General features: G+C 36.9%; 1 protein-coding gene across 10 annotated transcripts in view; it reads left to right on the top strand.

Annotated features, from left to right (window-relative positions):
• The first annotated feature begins 10,285 nt into the window (after positions 1–10,285).
• RICTOR (RPTOR independent companion of MTOR complex 2) overlaps positions 10,286–25,992 on the top strand; it is a 129,282-nt gene continuing 113,575 nt past the window's right edge. For 5 of the 10 annotated variants that reach the window (XM_023216482.3, XM_023216480.3, XM_023216481.3 and 2 more), the window contains exons 1-2: positions 10,286–10,366; positions 10,537–10,584. In XM_023216482.3, the coding sequence (XP_023072250.1) occupies positions 10,318–10,366; positions 10,537–10,584 (97 nt within the window). In that variant the 5' untranslated portion in view covers positions 10,286–10,317. Of the gene's footprint in view, positions 10,367–10,536; positions 10,585–11,968; positions 12,113–14,989; positions 15,046–20,338; positions 20,453–21,966; positions 22,051–22,562; positions 22,642–25,992 lie in introns of those variants that run through there. The other 5 variants (XM_023216479.2, XM_023216476.2, XM_023216478.2 and 2 more) reach the window with 5 other exon arrangements.

The raw sequence follows: 25,992 nt of genomic DNA, 5'->3' as shown, positions 1-25,992 counted from the left end.
TTGTTTTATTACTTCCTTATATTACATTTTTAGTCTTTATTTCATTTAGTTCTGCTTTGATTTTTATTATTTATTGCCATCTACTACTTTTGTGTCTGTTTTATTCTTGCTTTTTTAGTTAGTTGAGGTACATCACTAGGCTGTTAATTTGTGTCTTAGTAAAAGTATATTTCTACTTTTTTGATGTAGGTATTTACTGCTATAAACTTCCCTTATAGAACTACTTTTGCTGTATCTCACAGGTTTGATTTATTGTGTTTACATTTTCATTTGTTTCAATAATTTTTTTAAAAATGTTCTTGTTAATTTCTTCATTGACCCAATGTCATAATGTCATGCAGGAGCATCCATCTGTTTGTACAGTTTCAAAAGTTCCTCTTGTTATAGATGTCTAGTTTTATTCCATTCTGGTCTGAGAAGATACTTGATATGATTTCAATTTTTAAAAATTTGTTGAGACTTGTTTTGTGTCTTCACATATGGTCTATCCTGAAAGATGTTCCATGTGCTGATAAAAATATGTGTATTCTGTAGCTGTTGAACAAAATGTTCTGTAAATGCCTGTTAGGGCATTCGTTCTAATGTGCAATTTAAATCCAATGCTTATTCGTTAATTTTCTGTCTAGATTATCTGTTTAATGCAGAGAGTGGGGTGTTGAAGTCTCCATCAATTATTGTATTGGCGTCTATATCCCCCTTTAAATTTAATAACATTTGTTTTATATATCTGGGTGCTCCAGTGTTGAGTGCATATATATTTACTATTTAAAAAATTATTTAGAGACTGGATCTCACTGTATTGATGAGGCTGGTCTCAAACTCCTGGACTCAAGTGATCCTCCTGCCTTGGCCTCCCAAAGTGCTGGAATTATAAGCATGAGCCACTGCATCTGACCTATTTACTATTTTTATGTAGGCTGGCTGAATGATGTTTTTATAATAAAAATTTGACTTTCTTTGTCTCTTTTTACTGTTTTTGACTTTGAGTCTGTTTAGTTTTTTTCATTGTTTAGTTTTCTATTAGTGAGTATTGAGAGCTATTTATATAGCCTGCATACAATTACTTTATCAGATACATGAATCGAAAACATTTTCTCAGTCTGTGGCTTCTGTTTTTATTCTCTTAAAAGTGTCTTTGCAGAAGCAGATGTTTTTCTTTTTGATGAACTTCAATCCATCAATTATTTCTAATATTAATCATGTTTCTAGTATAGTATCTAAGAACTCTTTTCTTCCACTCAAAGCTACAAAATTTTTTTCTATTTTTTTCTAGAAGTTGTGTAGTTTCAATTTTGCATTTAGATTTATGATTCACTTTGAGTTAATTTTTGCATACAGTGTAACATATAGATCAAGGTTCATTATACGTATGTGGATAGCCAATTGATCCCACATCATTTGTTGAAAAGAACTATCCTTTCTACATGAATAGTCTTTGTACCTTCATTAATAATTAATTAAATATATATACTTTGTGAGCTCTTTATGCTATGGTTGGGCTCTGCATCCCTGCCCAAATCTCATCTTGAATTGGAATTCCCATAATCCCCACATGTTGAAGGCAGGACCTGATGGGAAGTAATTGGTTCACGGAGCACTTTGCCCCATGAAGTTCTTGTGATTGTCACTGAGTTCTCACAAGATATGATGGTTTTATAAGGGACTTCCCCTTTTACTCATTTGCTCTCTTGCCTGCCACCATTTAAGACATGCCTCTTCCCCTTCTGTCATGATTTTAAGTTTCCTGAGGCCTCCCCAGCCCTGCGAAACTGTGAGTCAATTAAACCTCTTTTCTCTATAAATTACCCAGTCTTGGATATGTCTTTATAGCAGTGTGAGAACAGACTCACATACGTTATTTCTGTCCTATTAATTTATATGTCCATCCTTTCTCTAAAGTTGTCTTGTCTTCATTCTGGCATTAGAGTAAGTCTTGAATTCAGATAGTGTTTCTTTAGTATTGTGCTGACAATTTTAGACATTTGCTTTTCTATATAAACTTTATAAGCATTTTGTATATCTACCAAATAACTTCTTGAGTAAGCTTTGGTGTTTTCTGTCTTTGAAGGATTTGGTCCACCTCATCTAAGTTGACAAATTTATTGGCATAAAGTTGTTAATATTCCCTTCCTATACTTTTAACATCTATAGGTTCTAGACTAATGTCCCATCCTTCATTTTAGGTAATTGTTATTTCTTGCTTGTCTCTTTTTTCTTGGTCAATTTAGCTAGAGGTTTATCCATTACGACTTCATTTTCTCTGCCCCAATCTCTCTCTCCACTTCTTCTGGGATTTCAGTTACACATATTTCAGACTGTCTGATTTTTTTTTATATGGGTCGCTGAGGCTTTTTCTTCTTCCTTATTTCCCCAGTCTTTTTCGTGCTTTTTGTTGGTTTGTCTTTAAATTCACAACCCTTTTCTTTTTTAGGGTACAATCTGTCATCATTTAGTGAATTTCTGACTAATATATCATCATTTCTGGCACTGTGTTTTTCATTTCTAAAATTTACACTTGGTTTTTTTTTACAGAATACATTTCTCTCTAGAGAGTCTCCATCTGTTTACTTACTGTGTCCAACATTTCTTTTAAATCTTTGATCATATTTATGAAATTCTATTAATTCCAATGTCCATACTTTCTCTGGTCTTGGTCTTTTTCTTTTTTTGGTTTCGGTTTGTTTTTTTGAGATGGAGTCTCACTCAGTTGCCTAGGCTGGAGTGCAGTGGCATGATCTTAGCTCACTGCAACCTCCGCCTCCCAGGTTCAAGCGATTCTCCTGCCTCAGCCTTCTGAGTAGCTGGGATTACAGGCATGCACCACCACGCCTAGCTAATTTTTGTATTTTTAGTACAGACATGGTTTCACCACATTGGTCAGGCTAGTCTTGAACTCCTGACCTTATGATCTGCCCGCCTCGGCCTCCCAAAGTGCTGAGATTACAGGCGTGAGCCACTGCACCTGGCCTCTGGTCTTGTTTTTAATTGATTTTTTTTTTCTCATGAGGATGAGTCACATTTTCCTGATTTTTCAAATCTCATAAAAATGTTTACTATATGCTGAACATTATCAATGTGATGTGTTGGAGGTTGGAATACTGTTGTTTTATTTTTAATGAGTTTAGTTTTAAACCCTGTTCTTTATTTATTGGGAGATCAGCTTGATCCTATTGAGGCTTGACTTTGAACTCTATTTAGGTATATCTATAGTAGCCTTATTCTAGGACAGAGTATCCTTTTTGATAACTTATGGCCATTGTGGGGTCTCAGTGCAACCCATTTCCTAATGTATAGCCTTTTGGGGTCTTACTTGAATACTCAAAGGGTTCACCAAAGTCTCTTTACTTGCCGGTTGGATGTCTTTCAGCAAGCTGCAACCTCTGGAATCTCCATTTAGTTCAGAGCCTCCAGGGGCTGTTCTTTGCTGGGTTTCACTGAGTCTTACCCTATGCTTGTCCAGCTTAAAATTCAGCTAAATAAGCAAGGGGATCCCAGTGCAGATTTCTGGAGCTCCTACTTTGTACAGCTCTCTCAACTCTGGTATTCTGCCCCTCAACGTTCGATTACCTCATTATCTCGACTTCAATCTTTTTTTCCTCCATTCCGTAAGACTGCTGCTCTGTTTAGGTTCCATAAATTTTGTGTTGTATTTTCAAAGCTCGAGGGAATGTGAAACTCACCTTTTTTGCTCCTTTTATGTCAAGGTCACAGTGCCACACTACTGTCCAATGCCTAAAAACTGCTGTTTCATATATTTGTCTAAATTAACAATTATTTATTGTAGGAAGGCACATCCAACTCTCATTATTCTGTCATGGGTAGAAGCATAAATTCATTTGGAAAAATTACTTAATATAGAATACCTACTTTGTATTTAGCTTCATATCATCAATATCTGAAGTCCTTGGCATAGAATTCTGCTGATTTTGATTTCTAGATTCTTACTCGTAGTCAGTTTTTTTCTATGAGTTTAATGATCTTTGAATGTGAGCTTCTATTTGTTTGATGTTAATATGTGATGATCCTTGGAACTGATGAAGTAATGGGCTTTACCCAGAAAGGATTTGTAATTGCTACTGCCGAAAGCCAGGGGGCACTACCAACCTGGGTCCACTTTGGTCCACTTCTAGGATCCTGGACTTAACGCAAGAGCCTGATGTTCTGCTTTCCTACCTTTTAGTGGCTTAGTCTTCAGATCTATATAGCTAGAGAGGTCCATTTTTCCAGTTTTCTAGTTGCTCACTGCTCCTCATTCTGACTTCAGTGTCCTATTTTGTTATTTTTTGTGTGTGTGGAGGAATTTGGGGATTTTTTTTAGTTCCCTACCCCGTACCTGCCCCCTTCAAAAAAAATAAAAATAAAAAAAAGAAATAGAAAAGCAAAAAGAAAAGAAATGAAAGAAAAACTTAAACTATTGATATTTATTAAACATATTAACAATGGAGCTGTCATCTTGTCAGAAGGTTAAATTGATACGAGTCATATAAGTATTCTGAGTGAAGATGGGAGTTCTACAACTCAGAAGAATTCACAACAGTCTCTCAGGAATTCTCTGCACTTTGGCATATGGCCATATACTTTATCTAGTAAAGTGGATTTAGGGGGATATTATAAACTATTCCTCACAAAATGTACACATGGCTTAAGAAGAATCTTGCAAAGAAATTGTATGTAACACAAATAATAAAAGCACAGTACAGGTTTTAAAATATGGCAGAACTGATACTTCTGATTTTAGCTTCAGTACTTTATCAACTTCAGTACAAGGAAAAAGCAATGATAATGCAATCAGATGTCACAATGTCAGCCAACATTTAAAAAATTAAAAATATTAGAATTATGTGAAATATGAATTTACATGCATTATACTTCACTATTATCTAATTATATATTGTTCCCTGAGATGTCAGCTATTATAAAGCTCCTAGATTAGCAAAATATGTTTAAAATAAATAGACAATAAAGATAATTTTCTGCATGTTTTTTCTGTGATGTTAGAAGTCATGCAATATTGAATCCATCACTTTGCAAAAAGAGTTTTTTTCTTTTTTCTCGAGGTAGGGTCTTGCTTTACCACCCAGGCTGAAGTGCAGTGGTGCAATCATAGCTGAACGTACCCTTGAAAATCTGAGCTCAAGGGAGCCTCCCACCTCAGCCTCCCAAATAGCTGGGATTATAAAAGCATGACATCATGCTAGATAACTTTATTATTATTACTATTATTACTATTTTAGTGGAGACGAGATCTTACTGTGTTGCCTAGGCTAGTCTGGAATTCCTGGGCTCAAAGGGTCCTCCTGCCTCAGTCTCCTAAACTACTGGGATTACAAACATGAGCCACCGTGTCCTGCGAAAAAAGAAAGATTTCTTATTAGCAACAGACAAAAAGGAACATATCTGTTGGGAATATAGTACTATTTCCTGCTGTGGTTAAAGAAATGGCTGGGAATTAAAAAAAAAGAGAGAGAGAAAAATATTTGTTGACAAAACTAAAATGCAAACCTATTGGTCAACCAAGGCAGAAAACGGGGTGGGGCAGCGTAAGGCTGAAGATTTGAAGAAAAGGCATTTGAACAAATAAGCATTATGGAAGCTTTGCTGTGTGTGCAATTGAATGAAAGCATAAATATTTCTAACTATGTCTTAGTTTACAGTGTTGGCTTAATTCTGTTCAGTTTTTTCTGTGCCATCAAAGTAAAAGTACCAAATACCAGGTATCCTTATCAGTAAGCAACTTCCTTAATAAGAGCAATGTTTCATGAAAATCGATGAAGCAGTTCCCATACATTTAAAAAGGGGTTCATACGGAAGTACAGATATAGTACCACATATGATAATTTTGTATAAATAAGACATAAGACATTTAAAAAACAGTTTAATTTTCACACACTTTGAAATGAGAAGTGAAGAAAATCTTTTATTATACAGATGTTTACTGTTTATTCAGTGGTAAGCTTTATTTTTCATGATGACTGGTGGCTTCCAGTAGCATATTACCTATCAGATTTTTTTTAAAAATTAAAATTTAAAAATTTTCCTTCAAAGTAAATGTGATAACAATAACTAAGAAATTTAATACTTTCAAAAAAAAACCTGTGCTAGGATGACAGCATTTAGAAAATAGATATTTGAAAGTGTTTCAGTTTTGTGATTTTTTTCCAAAAAACCTTAAAATATAAATATGTCATATATGTAAATTTTCGTATCTGCACACTTGAAAATCATGGGAACAGAGTTTCCCAATCTGCTTAAAAATCTTTCAGATAAATGGTTTTGTAACCATTTTGCAGAAAATTTCTAAATGTTATGTTTTCTAGTTTGATAGGAAAACTGATTGACATTAGGGAACATGGACATTTGTTAGCCAAACTACATTTCAAAAAGCTTTTGTATCACTGGGTGGATGAAATGGGAAAATGAGTTTTATGGTTTAGAAATGCAGCCAATGAAGTAGTTCTTCCATTTTTAACTTTGTGTTTTGTGAGGTCGTAGCTATTAAAACCCTATACCCACATAAACTCTTCTTAAAACTAGACTTTTAAATTTCAGTATCACAAAGTATATAACATGACATGTCAAAAATAATGAAGTATATTCAGCCCCATTGCTTTGTATTTGTGTCATTAGTAAAGTAACATTGAAAATTACTTTTAACCATTTTTATTTCATCTTTGTTTTATGTTCTAATTTAATTTAAAAAGTGAATATATATGTATTGCAGTGTATGTGCAAAAGTTCTTTTTTTAATGAACAGATGCACAAATAATTTTGCTTGTTTATAGTAACCTGTTAAGCAAGTCATTATTAAAATCAACTGTTTATAATTTTGGTTTAGAATAGCCAACAAAATTTTTCTAAAATAGTTTTCTTAAAAAAAAATTCACGAGTAAAAATTTGTTTGGGAAGAAGGAAAATGAGAAAATGGGAGAGAAAAATCACTCAAAATTCTACAATCTGTAGATAATCACTGTTGAAATTTTACTGCATACCCGCCTAGATTTCATTTTTTAACGTATCTTCATCTTCCATAAACACAGGTTTATTCTGCATTTAAAACTGTCATAGAGAGTCTTTAAATAATTATTTAAAAGGAAATTTATATGAGATTTTGGGACAGAGATTAAAATTTAAAGACACAATACTCATGGGCTCTGTTCTGCTGTGACCAAGACATAATTAACACTGGATGGGATTATAACATTTGTTAAATTAATTCATTGCTTGTCATGTCAATGGCCTTTAGATGTCTCAAATGTGTCGTTTAACTATGAAGTTACCAAGAAACAGTCTGACCGAATTTTGTGGTTTTTTACTTGCTTTATCTTCAAATGGCCTATGTATCAAGGCAGACAGATTAAAGGGAACTAAGATTTTGATAAGGCTTTTGTTTCTGTTCAGTATTACAACTGTATCCCAAACCGATAAAATATGGTTTATATGCTAGAATTATTAACTGCATGCAAGAGGGTAGAGAATAGAACCAAGGGAGTGACTGCGAATGAAGTAACCGTATCTTCAGAATTAAGCAGTTATCTTCCAAAGGTATGGTCCTGGACTTGATCTTCTTATAGAACATTTTTTATCAATGACAAACACTACCAGAAAAAAAAAACAGTCATTGACACAGCAAATGAAACCTAGCTGGGAAATGAAAACTAAGAAGAGGAAGTCACATTCTCAATGACCAGATTAGAATCAAAATAAAAATTGGAGAAGTAGTAAGAAGTAAACAAAATGAGTAAGTCATATGGGTGGGCTAACAGATGCAAGGAAGAAAAGAAGTTTCAAAAGGAGGAATAGCTAGCAATTGGCAAGTACCAAAGTAGAAAACTTAGGGGTTTTAACAAGTATCAATCTGACTACAATCAATAAAGTAGTGCTACTGTTTAAAAACCAAACACATCATAAAATGTATTCCTTACTAAAATTCACCTAAACTTCTGTTTCCTAATTGAGTGTCACTTCCAAACACTAATAACTTGTTCTTTTTTACCAGACCTGCCATTCATTCTAAGAGCAAATATGGAGAACCTAACCAAACGACTGAAATAGTAACAGAGGAAAAACTAGTTTCAATGGAAGATTGAATGTAATTTTTTTCTCCTGCAAGAAATAGAGTAATTGAATAATTGTCTTTAATAGGAACATACAGTTATAATGATAAAATACTATTGGATTTAGGCACTTAAGTACCTCAAGTAACTTAAAAGTAGATTAGTTGTACTCAACTTTCATAAAACACTGAGAGAAAATGAAGTTAAATTGTATTGGGAAGGAGTTAATGTAGAATATACAGGGATTTTATAATATAAAAGATTGGTTGAAAATCAGAACAACTGTAAGAATCTGGTATAATTTATATTGATAGATCTCTACTTTTCTATAAGGGTGAAATGTAGTGATACATGGAGGGTTGAAATCCAACCCTCTGCCAGACCTCAAGTTTTGTGATTTTTGTTTTAGGCAGTAACTAGAATAAATAAATTGCACCAAGATTTTTAAAGCTATAACAGAGGGAACACGTTTGTTGATATTAAAACTACCACTGGTAATGCCAGGAAACATTTCTTTAAAGTACTGTAACTGTGTTATATCCTTAAATCTAAGTGCAGTATCAGTCGCAGATAAATGAGTGTAGACTTGGTTGAAAAAAAAAAACCTGGAATATATAGACAATTGGCAATATTCTAAGGAAGCAGTGTTCCTATTTTATTTTCCAGATGACGCTACTTTATGTTCCTTTTATTTTTTTCTTACCATTTATTTTACAAATGATATATATTAACTATAGGATATTTAAAAAAGTAGAGACAAACAAACAAGAACAAAAAAGTGCACGTATAATTCCACAAATGAGGGGAAAAAATCAGTTAACATTTTCATGTATATTTTCAGACCTTTTTCAACATACATGTATATATAAAAAATATTTTATAATGCATACTTTTAATTTCGTATTTAAACTTTTATAAAAACATGAAATTTGTAATCTTCTGCTTGATTTAATATCATGAACATTATTTCCTTTTACTAAGCCTACCTCTTCACTTTTAATGGTTGACATAATTTACATAATCCCTACCTTTGGTCATTTAAGTGTTTCCAAACGTTCACTGTTATTAACAACTTCAACAAATATCCCCAATATTGCCTTTTTTTTTTAAAGTAAGCAGAGCATTGGAACAAATTAGAAAACCAAGGCACTTACTCATCCAACAGATATTTATTGAACACTTATTTGTGCCAGATAGTGCATTAACTGGGAGCTGGGAAAACAGAACTGGTTAAGGCAAGATCTCCACTTTTAATTAACTTTCAGCCTCCTGGAATAGAAAGACGAGCTGAGGAACTGGAGAGCACAAATAGCTCCTCTCTTTAATGTACTTCAAGAGAAAGCTGCTGGGTCAGTGGCCAGGTGTGTGTGTGTGTGTGTGTGTATTAACTAAGCAGTTTCTAGAATTGAAATCCCTAATGTTAACAGGCTTATGCATAAAATAGATTAATCCACAACATCTGCATGATCCACGATCTTAGGATCTGCAGAGACAGAAAAGCCGGACACAGTACCCAGCAGCCTCGCCCCGGCTCCCGGCAGAGAAAACCCTCTCCCCGGCCTCCTGGCGCTGGCGCGATCCCACCGCGGGGACCTCTGCACCCCCTTCTCGCGTCCTACGTCTGGCGGCCAAAAACAAAACTGCCCAACCACTTCCACTTGGAGAAGCCCTCCTAGCCTAGAGAGGCATCCTGAAGATCAAGGGCGAGGCTGGAAAAAAAACTTTGTTCCATGTTAACTTAGTAGGAGCAAAGCGATTCCAGGAAGGGAGGCTCAAACTGTGCGCAGCGTTTTAATAAAAATTGTTTCAATGGATACACGGGGGAGCGGGGCAGTCTGTGGCAGGGCTTGAGAGCAAGCAGGAGCCTGGCAGGCCGGCGAGAGCAGGTGGCCGCCGGCCGCATTCCGGCCTCCTCCTCCCCGCTCGCCTGCGTTTGGACTGCGGCTTCCGCGGCGGCCGAAGGGGAGCATCCTTTATGCTGCCAACTCGCATCAATGGGACTTTCCTCGTGGGAACTGCCCCTCCCGGCGGACGTGCTCTCCGGGTCCGGTGTGGGCGGGCGGGCTGGCGCAGCGAACTTCGTGCAGACCTTGGGTCGGCTCAGTGCTCCTTCAGCGCCGGGGCAGAGCCAGCACCACCAGCCACCGTCGCCGCCTAGGGGGCGGGGGAGGTGCCGCGGGGGGCGGGTGCGGCGCGCGGGGAGGGGAAGGGGTTCTCGCGCGATTGGGCGAGGTTTCCGGTGTTGTGACTGAAACCCGTCAATATGGCGGCGATCGGCCGCGGCCGCTCTCTGAAGAACCTCCGAGTACGAGGTAAGCCCGCTGCAACCCTCACTCCCCATCGCCCGGCGCCCGCCACCCCTGGCACTTGCCTTCCCCTGGCCCTGGGTGGGGGAGCGAGCCAGGGCGCTGGCCGGAGCCAGGGCAGCCGCAGCTGGCCTGAGAGCGAATCCTAATTGGGGCTGTGTGTCTGTTTCGCGCAGGGCGGAATGACAGCGGCGAGGAGAACGTCCCGCTGGATCTGACCCGAGGTAACGCGGGGCGCCGCGGGCGCCGGCGAGGGCGCATTGCTGGGGAGGAGCCGGGTCCGGGGCTGGGGGCCAGAGGCAGGGGCGGGCCCCGCACGGGACCGGCGGGGTGCGGGTGGCAGAGCCGGAGCCCCGCCTGCCGGCCCCCGGGAGCCGAGCCCGGGTCCGCCTCTTTGGACCCATCCCCCTTCCCGGCGCCCGCTTCCCTCGCCCGAGCCCTTCTTCGGGCCTCGGGCTGCTGCGGGTGCGGGGGAGCCCCGAGTGGAACTCGGCAGACCCAGCGACCCTCTGGGCTCGAGCTCCGGCAGAGTGGTTTGCACCTATCCTGGAGTCCGGCAGCCCAAGCTGGGGGCAGCCGGAGGGAGGTAGAGGCTGTTATTTAGGTTGCAGGAGGATGTTTGAGGAAAGAGCGACCACATCCTGCCCTCCCCGTCCCCGGAGCAGAAGCCGGACCTGCTCGGTGTTTGCCGACTTCGTGACTGCTTTCCCCTTTGCCCACCATCCTGTGGGGACCCGCAGCATTGATAACTTCGTAGTGAAACCTAGGGACTGGTCATTACTGCTAAATGTCTGGTTTATGCTGTTTCCCTTCTGCTTCCCTTTCCCGGGCCGCTGAGACTGTAGTTGGGTAAAGACCGCCCCCTCACCCTGCTGCAGGTTCATTGTTTACCTTCTGCAGTGGAGATGGGTTTGTTTACACCTTCCAAACTGAGGAAAGCCGACTTATATTTTTAATGACCTAATCCCGTTGCTAGCCAGTGTTTCTTGTATCACTCACAGTACTAGAGTTCATTCGACATTATCTCGTTGAAGATTTAGTAGTTACGTACAAGATTCTTTTCTCTTCCACGATAAACAGGATTTAGCCTGCTAATTCCGACGAAGTCGTATTTCACACGAGCTGTAGCTTGGAGTGTAACCCTGTTCAGCTGTACAGAATCAGTTTCTGAGATCTATAAAACACCTTAGGAAGTAAACAAACAAAAAAAAACTTGTTGTAGACATTCTGTATGAGATCAGTTTTTTACGCTATGTCGTACCTGACGTAATGACTGTTATCTACAGTAATTTGTTAAACCTGGGCTCCTTGTTTGCTAAGGCGAGAGTGAAAGCGTAGTGCATTTTCTAATTTGTTTTATTTTGCATATCACAGTGTAAGATCACTGTTTTATAAACTGAATGGTCAGCTTTCACTTAGCTACAAGAGTACATTTTTATAACTTTGTATTTTATTCTGAAAGTTCAGGGACTTAGTTTTGGGGAAATTAGGTCCTTTTACAAGCCAGTTTATAAAATATAATACAATATAATAGAACTTAAGTCCTGGAAATGCCTACTAATTAGATTATCAGTGTACTGATTTCCAACATTTTTTTCAGCAGATCGGTTTTGAGAATTAGTACAGAAAGATGTAAAGCGATTTACTCCTGTGCAACTGTTTGGAAACTTGGCTATAACACACATATGACAAATCTATGTAAAATAGATTTACTGGTAAACTTCCTAACAAGGATAATTTCTACAGTTTCAGGTCTGTAAAAGATGTAATTAGTTGAGTGATTTAATTTATATACAGGCATATATGTGTTTTGGATGATGGCGAAAGGGAGGGGCACTTAATAAATTTGAGTTTAACTTGTGCATTAAAAACCTGCTTAGATGTGGTGCCGGAAATAATATAGTTGTATTTTAAATTGAGTTCGTCGAGCTCCTATGTATAGTGGTTTCTCTGCTTGGTATCAAAATGTTGAGTTGTGGAAGAGCTTAGGTACGCATCTGTTTTGATAATTTTGGTTTACTCCAGTTTTACTGAGGCACACAGGTAACTCTGTTTACTATTTAAAATGCTATATTAACAGAATTTAGTAAGCACCTATGTCCATAGGTGTTTCCAGGTTAATATAAATAGTGCAGAAAATGCTGTTTCGGCTTGCCCTGACAAAATGTACTTCGGTTTGGAATAAAATATACACAGCCATTTAAAACTGATTGCAAAAATAAAGAGTGAGAGATTATATGAGATCTGTATTTCTAAATCATAAGGAAGTTTAGAATTAATCTGAATTAGTCATTTTATAGTGATACTGTTGTTTTAAAAAGTTGCTGTTGTGACAAACATTTCGTTCAAAGAAGGCTTGAAGAAAATTCATGAATTAAAGTTTAGCAATAATTTGAGAACTGTGAGGCAGTTTGGGTTGCAGCTGAAGGGCAGCTGTTTGTGGATTAGATTACAGTATGTAAAAACATAAAGTTTGGGCAACCAAAAATTTTTTTGTTTAATGCCAAGGCAGTGTTTGCTTTTATTCTTATTGTTTTAATTTAATCTTTGAGAGATTCATTGTGTATATACCTAATACAGCTCATTATAAAATAGAGGTCATGGTCATTGTAATCCCTAAAGGAGCCATCGGTGTGTAGTGAGAAGAGAGTTGACTATAAAGTCAAATCATTCTGGGTTGTAACCTCAGCTGTGAGATTTAATAGTTGGGTGATTTGGGGCAAGTTATTTGACCTTGCTTTACTCCTGATTTCTTCATTTCTAAAAGAAGAGATAACTTCAAAGAGTTAAGAATGTGAAAAGTAAATGAGCTAGTTCTTAATTAAAGTACTTGGTAAAAGACCGGATAATTTGTGATATTTAACATTAGTTGCCTTCCTACATTGTGAAATCAGAATTGTAAAACTCACGTTAAAAATACTTCAAGCAGTTGTTTTGAGAATTATAAACTTGTTAATAAGGAATTATGATATTCGAGCTTCTTTTTTTTGAAACATACTGTTGTACTAATTGGGCATAGTCTATCTGAAGTTGAGTTCTTGAATACAGCAACTGTAAAGTAATCTGTGTCAATTCCAATAAATTAAGTGAAATGCAATCTTTTATATTCACTTCGGATAAAATGTGATACTGTATTTCATAGAATCTTAGAATTTTTCTCCGTGATACCAGGAAATTTCATACTATTTTAATAATGACTTGACTAGCCTTTGCAAGCTTCTTGAGGCTTAGAAGAATTCTAAGTTTCATTGGGTTTGGTACCGGTGTTAGTGCTGTGGTTCATACATAGAGCACCTCAGTTAAAAATTGTTGATGGATTATTTTTTATCTAGTTTAGGAACTTCATTGTAGTAGATTTTACAGTCAGCGTATTGGTTAATTGTTGCTTTCAGTTTTGTTCAGACAACTACTTAATTTGTGAAAGTCCCCAACATTTGCTAATGATATTATTAAATACTGTCTATAATGCATGCCAAAATGTATTTTGAAGCCCAAATGCTTCCTCTCGCAATTTGTAATGCAAGGATAGACTGTCGACTGTCATTTCAGTCCAGTAGTGCATCTCTTACTGGTACTGAATCACTTGAAAAGATAACAGTGTTCTTCCTGGGTAAACCCCTCCTGGTATACTTTAATTATTGTGTTCAAAGTGAATTCCCAGAACATGGACACACTAGTTCAAATATAATTATTAGAATATAATTTATTTAAAAGTACAGTTGAGTTTTACAATTTTTGATTAACCCCTTTACGTTTCCACTAAGAACTAAAAAACTGTTTTGGTTGCTGTTTAATACCTAGAAAAGTAGAAAGGTTATCCGAAATGATGTATATTTGAACCCTTTTTATTTTCTAATTTCTTCTAGTTAGGAGTTTACTCATTTGTTTAATCGTTCAGTTAGACAAAATGGACGTTGACTGAACATCTGTTATATACCAGATGCTGAATTAACTGCTGAAAGAATAAAAATGAGGAAACTGTTTCCCCCTTTTAAGGGGTTCATTGGAATATGTAAGGAAATGATTGCAGATGGAAAAATAAATTAAGTAATCAAACTATATAGGAAACAAAGGTAACGCGATAGTAGCCAGAGGAGAGAATGATTAACTGTCTGATGGGTAAAAGGATCAGAGAAGTCTCATAGAGGGGTTGAATTCTTAAAAGAATAATGGTGAACATAGTGGAAGGAAATGTGTGCTCTCTTGGGAGTGTACTATACCCTGGGAAGGGGAAAGTTAGGAAGCAGAGGAGCTGCCTAGGGTGCTGCTGATACAATCTGACATGATAGAAGACCATGATAACAACCATGGCGTTGGTTACAGAAATGAAGTCAAATACATTTTAAAATGGAAGAATTATCTAATTTGCTTTCTCCAGATTTCAGACTGATTTTGTAGTCCCCCCACTCTATGCAGTGAACTTTATTTCCTTATAAAAAAGGTAGAGGCTGCCCATCCAGTGTGAATTCCTCAATTGTCTCCCCAGACTTACTGTCTTTACCCTGATTCAGAGAATAAAGCATTTCTATTCCTTTCCAAGGGTAACTTAAAAAAACTTTTATGCTTCTAATACTGTTTCCTCAAGATTCTTTGTAGAACTAAGATCTTCTCTTCATTTCTCCCTTCCAGTTGGCTTAGTTTTCTCATGTTCAGCAAGCAATTATTATGTTCTTCACATGGACCAGGTAACTATGCTAGTCGTGGGCTGAAAGTGTGAGATACGGAGTGATAACGACAATATTACAAAACTGTTTTTTTTTTTTTTTTTTGAAGGCTCTACAGACAGAATAGTTTGTCTTCACTCCACAACTTTATTGCTTAACCACTAAACTCTTATAAGCAAAAGTCTCCCTCTGTACTGAAAATAATTTCTTAAAAGATGCTGGTAACCTCTTGCAAAATTTGTGGGCATTTTTAAGTTCCACATTCTGCTATTATAAATACTATTACTATAATACTAGCTTTGTGCCAGGCACTGATTTCATTATTTTACTTAATATTCAGCAACTGTTTTAGCTACACTTATTATCCCTATTTTACAGTTGAGAATACAGGCTTTGAAATTTTGAAGGACCAAAACTCAGATAAGTAACTTAACCAGTGTCACAGGGCTTAGTGAGCTACTGGTATGTGTCTGGTAATCATCACAGAGTTGTGATGTGTAAAACTTTGCACCCCAAAGTGTACCCGCTTTTCACATTCTAGGTATTTCTGCCATCTATTATTCAAGCTAAAGATCCACTGCTTATCCTTTGTTGTGTTGCTAAACTCCTCTGATTTGCTTCTGAAATAGTTCTTGAATTCAGTCTCTCCTTCTGTTCCCATTGTCAGTTCATATCCTATTATGTCATCATGTGACAGTAACGTCTTCTCACCTTTTTTACTCGGTCTGCTGTATGGCTGCCAGGATTATTTCCCAGAAATCTAGATTTGATCTTGTTTTTCTCTTAAATGAAAAAACAAAACAAAACACATGCACACATTTTCTAGGCTAATCGTTGCTCACAGAATACAGTCCACATTTCTTTAGCTTGGCATTCAAGGCCTTTTTTGATTTATTCCCATATGGTTTTCTTCTGTACTATTTTAACTGTACACATCTCAATATGTCTGCCTCTGCATAGTTCACTTATTACACACAGTCCTTCTCAAAGAGGATTGTGGAGAGTTTGCCAATTTAAAACACCAACCCCCATTCCTCTTCTTTCTCTGTGGAGACTGTATGCCCCTACTTGAGAATCTTTTAGTCAAAGAAGAATGTTTGCTATTCCTTGAACATGGCATGCAGTTTCATATTTGCTTGACCTTGCATAGGTATTTCCTTTGCCTTGAATTGCATTTCCAGCACAGTTTATCTATAGAAGTCCTAATTCTTTAAGGTTGAGGTCACATGCCACTTCTGGAGATCCTTCCTTATCCCAGTGGGAATTTATTGCTTCCTTCTCTACTTTCTTACATCTTTATTTTATTCTTTTCTAAATTGCACTTACTATTGTCTTACTTTATCTCTTTGTCCAGTTTCTTCCCCCTTCACTAGATCTTTAGCTTCTTGAGGGCAGGAGTCCTGTTTTATGCATTTTTAACATGCCCTTCCCCCAGCATCTATCAGATAATCACTGAAGCATTAAGTGACTGGAAAAGGGGAGTGAGAGACATGGGAAAAGGAATAGTACAGTATTAAGGAGATTAGAAGGAAAAGAGTGCTTTAAGTTTGCTGTCCTGAGGGACAATGAAATTGGTGGTGCCATAAAATGGAGAAGTCATTTGGGGAAGGATAATGAGTTCAGCTTTGCACCTTGAATTTCAGGTGATTATATAAATATGTAAAAGGTGGCAGAAAATACTAGAATGGAGGTTTTAGTTCTGAATTTCTGATCTGATTGCTCTGTGTATAAGACGTTGAGAAAGGGGATATAAATGGAGAAAGAGCTTAAGATTTGAATGTTTGAGGATAGATAAGATGATGAGGGTGTATATCATAGGGTAGGAATCAATAAGAAGAAAGGATTCAACAAAAGAGAAGAGAGAAGATTGTGATCTCTTAAGCTAAAACAGTTTGGATATTTGTCCCTACCCAAATCTCATGTTGAATTGTAATCTCCAGTGCTGGAAGTGGGGCTTGGTGGGAGGTGTTTGGGCCATGTGAGTGGATCCCTCATGGCTTGGTGTTGTTTTTGTGATAGTGAGTTCTAGCAAGATCTGGTTGTTTAAAAGTGTGTGGCCCTCTTACTTTTTCTTACTCCCACTTTGCCATGTCAGATGCCTACTTCTGCTTCACCTTCCATCTTGGGCAAAAGCACCCCGAGGCCTCCCTAGAAGCAGATACTGGCACCATGCTGCCTGTATAGCCTACAGAACCAATAACCAATTAAATCTCTTTTCTTTTAAATTACCCAGTCTCAGATATTTCTTTATAGCAGTGCAAGAACAGCCTATTACAGAAAATTGGTAAGTGGGAGTGGAGCATTGCTCTAAAGATACCTGAAAATATGGAAGCAGCTTTGAAACTGGGTAACAGGCAGAGGTTGGAAGAGTTTGGAGGACTCAGAAGGAGACAAAAATGAGGGAAAGTTTGGAACTTCTTAGAGACTGGTTGAATGGTTGTGACCAAAATGCTGGTAGTGGTACGGACAATGAAGTCTGTGATGATGAGGTGTCAGGTGGAAATGAAGAGCTTAGTAGGAACTGGAGCAAAGGTCACCCTCATTATGCTTTAGTAAAGCATTTGGCTGCATTCTCTTCATGCTGTAGGGACCTGTGGAAGTTTGAACTTGAGAGTGATGACCTCTGGTATCTGGCAGAAGGAATGTCTAAGCAGCAAAGTGTTCAAGATGTGTCCTGGATGCTGCTAACAGCCCATGCTCAGATGTAGGAGCAAAGAAATGACTTAAAGTTGGAACTTATTTTTAAACAGGAAGCAGTACATAAAGGTTTGGAAAATTTGCAGCCTAGCCATGTGTCAAAGAAAAAGCTTTTTCAGGGGAGGAATTCAAGCAGGCTGTAGAGCAACCACTTGCTAGAGATATTTGCATAATTAAATGGATGCCAAAGTGCTGATACCCATGACATTGGAGAAAAGGCCTTCAAGGCATTTTAGAGACCTTGACAGCAGCCCCTCTCATTGTAAGCCCAGAGGCCTAGGAATAAAGAATGGTTTTGTGTGCCTGGGCCAGGCCTTGCACAGCCTCAAGACAACTGCTCCCTGCATCCCAGCCACTCAGGCTTCCAGCCTTGCTCAAAGGGACCCAGGTACAGTTCGGGCTGCTACTTCAAAGGGTGCAAGCCATAAGACTTGATGGCTTCCACGTGATATTAAGCCTGCAGGTGTACAGAATGCAAGAATTGAGGCTTGGGAGCCTGTGCCTAGATTTCAGAGGATGTATGAGAAAGCCTGGATGTCTAGGCAGAAGCCTGCTGCAGGGATGGAGCCCTCACAGAGAATCATTATTAGGGTGGGGCCAAGGGGAAATGTGGAGTTGGAGCCCCCCAGAGTCCCCAGTGGGGCACTGCCTAATGGAGCTGTGAGAAGGGGCCTACCATCCTCCAGACCACAGAATGGTATCTTGATTGGCAGTTTGCATGCTGTACCTGGAGAAGCCACAGGCATTCAACTAAAACTTGTGAGAACATTCCTGGGGCAACCCTGCAAAGCCACAGGGTAAAGCTGCCCAAAGCCTTGGGAGCCCACCCTTTGCAGCAGTGTGCCTTGAATGTAGAACACAGAGTCAAAAGAGATTATTTTGGAGCTTTAAGATTTAATGACTGCCCTGCTGGGTTTTGAACTTGCATGGGGCTTGTAGCCCCTTTCTTTTGGTTGATTTCTCCTTTTTGAAATGGCAGTGTTTATCCAATGCCTATATCCCTATTGTATCTTGAGAGTAAATAACTTGTTTGTGACTTTACAGCCTCATAAGTGGAAGGGACTTGCCTTGTTTCAGGTGAGACTGTGGACTTTGTAGTGATGCTGGAATGAGTTAAGACTTTGGGAGACTGTTGGGAAGGCATGAGTTTATTTTGCAGTCTGAGGAGGACATGAGATTTGGGAGGGGCCATGGGCAGAATGATATAGTTTGGATATTTGTCCCCATCCAAATCTCATCTTGAATTGTAATCTCCAATGCTGGAGATGGGGCATAGTGGGAGGTGTTTGGGTCATGGGAGTGGATCCCTCATGGCTTGGTGTTATCTTCGTGATAGTAAGTTTTCACAAAATCTGGTTATTTAAAAGCGTGTGACTCCTCCCCCCAGCTCTCTCTTGCTACTGCTCTGCCATGTGAGATGCCTACACACGCTTTGTCTTTGCTACGAGTAGAAGCTCCCTGAGGCCACCCCAGAAGCAAGCACTGGTGCCTTGCTTCCTGTATAGGCTGTAGAAATGATAGCCAATTAAACCTCATTTCTTATAAATTACCCGGTTTTAGGTGTTTCTTTATAACAATGCAAGAATGGCCTGATATGTAAGCCAAAAGAAGAGTTTTGAATTGAAGGGGATGCTAAACTGTTGTATTGAAGTTGAAGTCCAGAGAATGAGGTTCTACTTTAATCTGAGAAAGATGTGGCATGCTATTTTACCTCTCTGGGCTTCAATCTCCTCACCTCTAAAATGCATACTACTTTATACTTGTAGCACTTTAGCCTTTTATCTTTGTAATTCTCACATATCACTACAGACCTGGAATATTGAAAAAGTTAAAAAGAAAGCATTTGTAGCCTTATTAAATCACTGTGAGTAGTATTCCCACAAACAATAATGAATACATGTAGGAGTGGTAGTATTTCATAGCACTTTAAACTTAAATTACAGTCAACTCTCAATTTCCTTTTAAGTAATCAACCTGCAGTGACTTGCTGCCTCCTCCTGCTTCCAGGTCTCAGGCTACCAAGAGCAAGACTGCAAAAATCGCAGTGGGGTGAGCGAATGATTTGCTTGCCTGTATATCTGTGCCTCTGTCACCAAGCTGTTAAATACAGTCCATTCTCAATTACCTGCCTTAAAAAGATGAATAATGGTAGAAGAATGCTAAATATATAATCTAAAATATTTATATTGGTGAGAAAATATTTTATGTTCCTTTCTATCCCACAATAGATTGATGTATATTTTCCTCTACATTTTATTTGAATTATTAGCACAGATTTTTGTTTCCTAAGCAAATACTGTTAGTGGAAGAACATAAACAGGTTAAAATATTTGTTAGATAATCTGTATGAATAATTGAAGTTGACTGTTAATGCTTTTTGGGTCATATACAGATACCGTTATTTGTGGTTTTTTTGTTACAGTGGCCAGGTTAAAGTTGAATGGCTCCTTAAAAATTATATCTGTACAACAAATGTAGTTATAAAATTATACAGACATAAAAGTAAATTGAAAATAATTATGTAAAACTAGTTAATATGTATAACATTCATATACCCAAAGTAATAGGGTTGAAAGATAACCTAAATATAAGTATATTCTTCATATTCCTCTTTTAGAGGCTTCCAGCCAGATTGCATAAACTGAGCAATGTACCTGGAATGATGAAATTTATATAAAATATAAAATTGAGGATATTCTGACGCTTTAAACATATCCTATTAAAGATGTCGGTAAGAAATACAGAAAACATTTTTTTAACCTTAATTACCTAGATTTTCAAGAATCTGGCTCCTTCAATTACTTTTCCTTTTTTTTTTTTGTTTAACCCCATTGTGTTAATTTGGATTTGTAATGATTTTATTAATGTCAACCAGTATAGTTTGGATGACATGGGTTAATTTTATATATATATATATATTTTATGATCACATGGGTTAGTTAATACTGTTATGATTGAGGAAGGCATATGTCTTCCTTCAGGGAGTTTCTGTTGGGATATAGCTATATCAGTGTACAGTTAAAGGACAGTAGTATTTGAAGCACATGCCAGTTATCTTTGTAAGGGACTCTGATAGCTAGAGGAATTCAGAAAAAATGGGAGATCAGTAAGGAATGACCTAGAAGGAAGATCTCTTAGAAGTATGAGGATATAATGACACTTGTAAGACCTTTGCATAAAAGAGTAGCATTCAAATAGGTAGAGCTCTGCACCAGGGTTTTAAAACTTATAACTTAATTTTTTGAATGAACATTTTCCTGGTACATTATTTAGTATTTCAAGATAATGTTGAGAAAAAGTTAGGGGTGAGTTTTGTTTTCCTGTATATAAATTCCTTAACTGTTGAAGAATGATTATATTACAGACAGGCTTTTCTGGCCTTAGAAGGTACTGCTGGACTGAAAGATTTGGGGCACACTGTGAAATACTAATTGTTTGTGTGTACTTGTGACTATGAGTCTATAAATGTGTGCATTCCAGACTCAAGCATAAATAATTAGTAATATTTTTCTTCCATTGTTTTGTAGTGCATGTATCTCGCACCTTCAGTAATACTGTTTAATGGAAGGAGTATGTATGTTCAAAGGCCTTTGTAAATTTATCAAACTTATTTCTAGAAGTATGCAGTCTGGAAATAGAGGATATAAATGGGATGAGTGGTGTTTTTGTTTTGTTCTACACTAAAATCACCAGATTTTCTGATCTCAAAAGTTAAACATGTAACCTGACAGTCAGAATATTTGAAATGAAGATTATCCTGAGAACCACAGAATGTTTCATTGCCAAATTCAGACACCCTACCCAGCTCTCTAGTGATTTAGGTACAGGATAAATAGTGTTTGCGGAAATTGTTGCACTATTATAGCAGCAAAACAGGACTTCAGAGATTTTAGTCATCTTGCATTGAATCCAGTGAAATTTCATGTGTTTTCTATAATGAATAGAGAATGAAGAGACATAGAAGCTATAAACAAAGAAGGTTGCCAAGTAATTTAGTTACTAAGAAGCAACAGCTTGTCAGATAAAATTGTATTTGGCTGTTTTAGCTGTGTGCACATACATATTTTTGTCAGTAGTTTCATACTTCAAATCACATCTTAAAATAGTATTGCTAATTATTTCCATGCTTAGTGTTCGACCCTCATATACTAAAATTTTTAATTGCACTTTTTTTCCACTCATAATTCTATAATGCACTTTCTAATGTTCACCACACTACCATCACCACCACTCCTGTCCCTCAAGAAGGAAAAAAAAAGGAAAAATGAAAAACTCTGAGGGGAATGGAGTTGCAGGGAGAGACTCCAGTGGTTGGAAACACATTTTGAGGTAGGTGAGCTGTGAACTCTTAACATTTAGCCATGTGGTAGTTTCTGGATAAGTAACCAGGTAGCAAGTGGAATATTGTGAAACTGTTTGTTCAGTGTATGTGTTATAAGTTTTTAATCATATCTATCACATGTAGTATTAGTATAAAATTATAATAATGGATGTTTGAATACTAAGCTATTTCCTACCTTGTTTGTTTAGACTGACTTATTACTGTTAGCTATAACTTTCAGTGGGGTTTTCGAATGGCATAACAGTACAAAGCAGGTCAGATTAATTCTTATGTCATATAAGGTTTCATATGTTATATGAGAATAATTCTTACATGACCTAACAATTTATAGTGAGTTAAATTTTAGATTGGAATAGTTTTAAAAATACTTAAACCACCTTATTTTAATAAGAACCTTAACATTGTCTTTCTTTTTTCTCATGGGAAAGTTTGTTGTTTCATGGTCATGTTTCAACATTGTTTTGAATACACAAGTATATATTATTGTTTTACCCAGCAGAATGAAAAAAGTTACATATTTGAAAGGATTCTGATTGTTCTTCATATCAAAATTAAAAGGAGACGATTAAGAGATTCGGGTAAACTGTGGCAGTTGCCTTTTGCTATGCATTGTTTCTTCTAACAGTTACTTTGTTTTACTAAAAAACTCTGCTTGATTTTTGATTCCTGGAGGAATTTTTTGCATACATCAGTAATTGTTTTTATATTGGAAAAGTACCACAGAGAAAAAGTGTAATTACCTTTAAAACAAATATATTGCTGCTAAGTGTTCACCTGGAGTGTGTGAATATGTATGAATTTTGGAAACGTATGTGCATATATAAATCTAATATTTGTTTTTAAGAATATTTGGAAGCTACTTTAGAAATTAGTAGACCCCCCTCAAAGCAGGAATTTTCTCTGCAATATCAGACAGCTGTCATCCACCGTCACTCAAACCTTCCACTCACGGGTAGGTTATTCACAATGGTTTGTTCCTTTGTTGAGCAGCTATGTTTGTTAATAAAACTCTTACATTGATTTAGTAAAAAATCTAATGAAAGAATAACTTTCTGCAGTTAGTCCTAGTTCTTTTATTTGGTAAGTATTTGCAAATAAAAAGTAGTAGATGTAATCAGGCTGGACACTGCTTTATGCTATTAAGAGACCTGGTTACCCTTCTCTTCTTATACACACGCCACTTACCAAGTATTTATTGAGTACTGGTTATGTGTCCAGCATTGTTGTAATTGGTAAATGTTTAATTGTCTTTGAACACAAGAAATAGTAGCAGCAGCTTCCATATTTTGAATAATGTATATTGGGGAGTGTGTTAAAAACATTACTTAAATTCTCATTGTCTTCCTGCATACTTAGGAGAATATGCATTAATACACCTGTGTAACTGATGAGGAAAATGGGGCGATGCCTAACTAGCCCGAGGTAATATAGGTATTATGAGAGAGAGACAGGTGGGGTTCAGACCCCTTTCTTTGTTTCTGATTCTAAAACCCATGCATTTAACCCTTCACAATCTTCCCAAAGATAGCATCACGTAGAAGATAAATCACATGGCTAGGACTAAATGAGTATTCTATGTATTGTAGAGTATTGATTTGGAATCCCCAGGAACCAGGTTATTAACTGAGATCTGAAATGTAGCCATTTCGATACAATTATTTCTAGAGCTGATTCCTGTTTTTTTTCTAACTTGAGAAAATACCAGCTATTAACTTGAGAAAAAGTTAAAATATGTTAACTTTTTCTCCTTGACTAGGCTCATCATTATGAATATTGATTTTTGTGTTGGGGGTGGGCTGAAGACAATTTATTACTACCCTCTGTAATACCTGACTGCTCTTTTGATTCCTATATGCCTCTGCGTTACTTTTGGCTGTCACTTTACAATGTAGTTATTATCCCTATGTTTAGTGGTGCTTTAATTATTATTATTATTTTTTTTACTTTTATTGTGCTGTAGAATGGCAACTGTAAGTGTGGACTTATGCTAATTTACATAAAATAGGATAAATAGGTTGTGATTATGAAGAATTAAGAGGCCCTACTGTGCATAAGATATGTGAATAAACTTGGTGGTGATACATACTTTGAATTTTTATTGTCATTTTTTGGAGTGCTTACATTTGAGTACTGGTTTTCCAAATAGGTAATTGCCTCATAGCATAGTTCAAAATAGGTGAAGTATGACTTGATAGAGAGTTGGCTTGTATGTATGTCATATGGATAATAGGATTATATGAAGATAGCTAATAAGTTACAAAATATGACTAATATGGACAAAATAACATCTAATAGGGTACTGACTGCATGGTATGAAGACAGTCTAGTATTGACTAAAAGCATGGTATTGGACCCAGACAGATCTGGATTTGAATCTTGATCCTGCCTTTGAGAAGTTTTGGGCTCTGGACAAGTTGCCTTTTCTGAGCATGTTTCTTCATCTCCTTTTGAGATAACACTTATTTGAGAATTGAAAGAAATGTTTGTAAAATATTTTTTACAGTTTTAGCACATAGATATAAAGAAATAGATATTACATGTTCTTATTTGTATGGTCAATAAAAGCAAAAGAGATGAGAATGGAGAGATTGATATGAGCTGGAAAAAAATCATAGAAAGTGGAGGATTGTTTCAACCTTGGATGGGTAGAATGTAGTTAAATCTAGAGAAAATAGGGCTTGAATAAAAGCATGAAATATTTTCCTGAAAGGATCCATAAGAATATAGAATTTTATGTGGGGAGGGGACAGGAGGAGGGATAGTATTAGGAGATATACCTAATGTAAATGATGAGTTAATAGGTACACCACACCAACATGGCACATGTGTACATATGTAACAAACCTGCACGTTGTGCATATGTACCCTAGAACTTAAAGTATAATAATTTAAAAAAAAGAAATAAAAGAAATAAAACCTATTAGCACAGAAAAAAAAAAGAATATGGAATTTTAGTATTAGATTTGTAGGATCAGGGTAAGTTGTTGAGGACCTTCAGAACTACAGAGAAGACAGTAGATGTTATATAAAAATTTCCCTTTATTGAAAGATAGCATAGATCCAAAAAGTCTGTTATAAATGTACAGTTCTGAGAATTTTGACAAATTGAACACATGAGGAATCAGAACCCAGATCAAGAAACATAATATTGCAAAACCCTGGAAGCTCCCATTCTATTTCCTTCCAGGCACTACTTCCCCAGCCAAGGAAGGCACTATCCTGACCTTTAATGCCATAGATTAGTTCAGCCTGTTTTTGAACTTTTTAAATGAGTACATCTTTGAGTGCTCAGAGTATATACTCTTATTTGTCACCATAGATTAGTTTAGTCTGTTTTCGAACTTTATAAAATGTACTCATGCAGTAGATGTACTCTTTTCATAAAGTTCAAAAACAGGCCAAACTAATCTATGGTGATAAGTAAGAGGGTATACTCTTTTGTATCTGTCTTCTTATGTCTGATGTTATGTCTTATCACCATGTTGTACATAGAGAGTTAAAGTTATTTTAATCTAAGTCTGCTCATGTGTATCAGGTATGTTATGATGTGGATGGATTCCTTAGGATTGGCAGTGGGTTTATATGAGTGGACAAAGTTTGAAGTAGTTACAGGAATTCCACCTTAATTTAAAAATTTTAAATAATCTTCTCCATTTCTCTTCTCTGTCTTCAGCCTGACCTTTTCATTGAACAGGTTTTGGCCAGTTAATAATATATCTAGATAGGTGATTTTTTATTTTTGAATGACTGTTAAATGAAAAATAATCAAATTACTTATAAAGACTTCAAAACTACAGATTAGAAAGTTGAAAAAGTTAGAATTGCGATCTAGTAGAAGTTTTGTGTTGACCTAATTATGTTTCTGGGATGATTACCAAAATCAATTTAGTATTTCTACAGAGAAAAAGGGAAGATGATAAACATTGTTT

Source organism: Piliocolobus tephrosceles, chromosome 4, assembly GCF_002776525.5.
Source record: "Piliocolobus tephrosceles isolate RC106 chromosome 4, ASM277652v3, whole genome shotgun sequence".
NCBI lineage: Eukaryota > Metazoa > Chordata > Mammalia > Primates > Cercopithecidae > Piliocolobus > Piliocolobus tephrosceles.
The sequence above is the reverse complement of the archived record's forward strand: the minus strand, read 5'-3'. Positions and strand labels throughout refer to the sequence as shown.